At 37.1% G+C, this 1,633-nt stretch overlaps 1 protein-coding gene across 1 annotated transcript in view; it reads left to right on the top strand.

Annotated features, from left to right (window-relative positions):
• Positions 1-55: 55 nt before the first annotated feature.
• Positions 56-1,633, top strand: part of LOC103461246 (protein Niban-like) — a gene marked incomplete at both ends in the record, with an annotated part of 3,098 nt that continues 1,520 nt past the window's right edge. The window contains 2 exons of the mRNA XM_008403562.2: positions 56-173; positions 1,240-1,404. Coding sequence (XP_008401784.2) covers positions 56-173; positions 1,240-1,404 — 283 coding nt within the window. The remainder of the gene's footprint in view (positions 174-1,239; positions 1,405-1,633) is intronic.

Genomic DNA, 1,633 nt, shown 5'->3' with positions numbered 1-1,633 from the left:
TCTTGTTTATGTCACATCTGATTATGGTGTCTTGACCCTGGATGTTGTTGTCCAGACTTTTAGTCGTGGATCCCCACCTAAGCTGGTCCTGCAGCCGGCAGGGGGAGTTCTGTTCACCAGCGAGGAAGAGTCGAGAGCTCACCTGGAGAAAATCTGTGCAGGAATACTCAACGGTACTTTATACGACACTTCATCYAACTCAATGACACAGATAGCTTTAGTGATGGAAAAGCTGACTGCCACAGCCTTCCTCCACTGAGACAACTCTCTTAAATTGAAAATAAGAAATAGGGAAAAATTTATTAAAGCAATTTCTTTGAGCCCAACTAGATTTGAGTAGCTGGAGGAAAGTAATCACTCAAGAATAAAAAGGYAGATGTAAATAATTTGAAACACAATAAAATAAATCAAGACCTTGCTGTCTGTTTTAATTTGCTCTTAATTTGCTGGTTGAAATTATAATTTATAATAATAAATTATTATTATTATAATAATCCTACGATTATTATGTAGGATTTATTTAGGATTTAGAGCTGCATAAACCAGCAAARATGATCTTCAAACAAATCCTGACTGAATCAAATGTAACTTCGCTGTTTGCACACCAGAAGGAAGAGAATCGCAGTCCGATCTTGAATTTTCTGCACTTATCGCGTGCGTTCCTGAAAACGTGGCCATGCAATCACTTTGACACTTCAAGCCTGGCATTGCAGTCTTCGCCATCTTGTTCTCTTTTTAAAGAGGAAGCTATGATGGACAAAAATAATCCACATATTAAAGCAGCAGTGAACACGCGCGGCCATGTTGTATATTTGAGACATCTGATGAAGTGGAAACCACACTACGTTTGAGAAGTTTGAAAAACGAGATCAATGACAWAMAYATWTTTTTWRRRGKWAAARSMRRARSMAWYMMMWTTTTYMAAAMRSYWWTTTTTWWWAAAAARRMYYMRSMAWWAWTTTYMAAMMWKRARRAAACTAGGATAAATTAAAGATAAACATCTATTTTGGGGGCATAAAGTTATGTAACCGAATCTGAAAAACMTATGAATGCAATATTGGTCACATCTCACATGGATTATGGTTTGTTTCTGTATTTTATAGATTTTAAATCCAGCATCAGGAGTCTTTTAAAACCCTCTCRAAATCATTGAAGCATGACATAAATACAGGCTAATTCAAAGATCAATACTATCTTTTGAAAATGTCAGATTTGTAACATGGATGCTTGTTTGTCCAGGAGTGAAGGAGGATTCCTCTTCCTCAGCGGCATCATCTCCAGATATGTTTGCTGTATATCTGCATGTGCCTTACACAGGCAACACCTGCTTCCTGTTTCAACAAGAAGATGAAAGAGATCACTTCCTRTCTGTCCTCAGGACCTGTATTAGACACCGCAACCTGGGTAAAACACTAACCTACAGCACAAATCAACACGTGTGGCATTATGTAGATTGATGTAAGGAGRTGATAAATATAACAAAATGTCAAAARTGATCAGTTGTAGGAGAYGTGCTGTGCAGTTTTTGTAGCTAAACTCATCAAGACAGACAACATAGTACATAATCCTTTCCACTTTATGTCACGTTGTAACCAAGAAACACAGTGATGTCGGCGTGATGCTGTGGGATTAA

Source organism: Poecilia reticulata, unplaced genomic scaffold (genome assembly GCF_000633615.1).
Source record: "Poecilia reticulata strain Guanapo unplaced genomic scaffold, Guppy_female_1.0+MT scaffold_845, whole genome shotgun sequence".
Classification (NCBI taxonomy): domain Eukaryota; kingdom Metazoa; phylum Chordata; class Actinopteri; order Cyprinodontiformes; family Poeciliidae; genus Poecilia; species Poecilia reticulata.
Note: the sequence above shows the minus strand (reverse complement) of the source record. Positions and strands in the feature narration are given on the sequence as shown.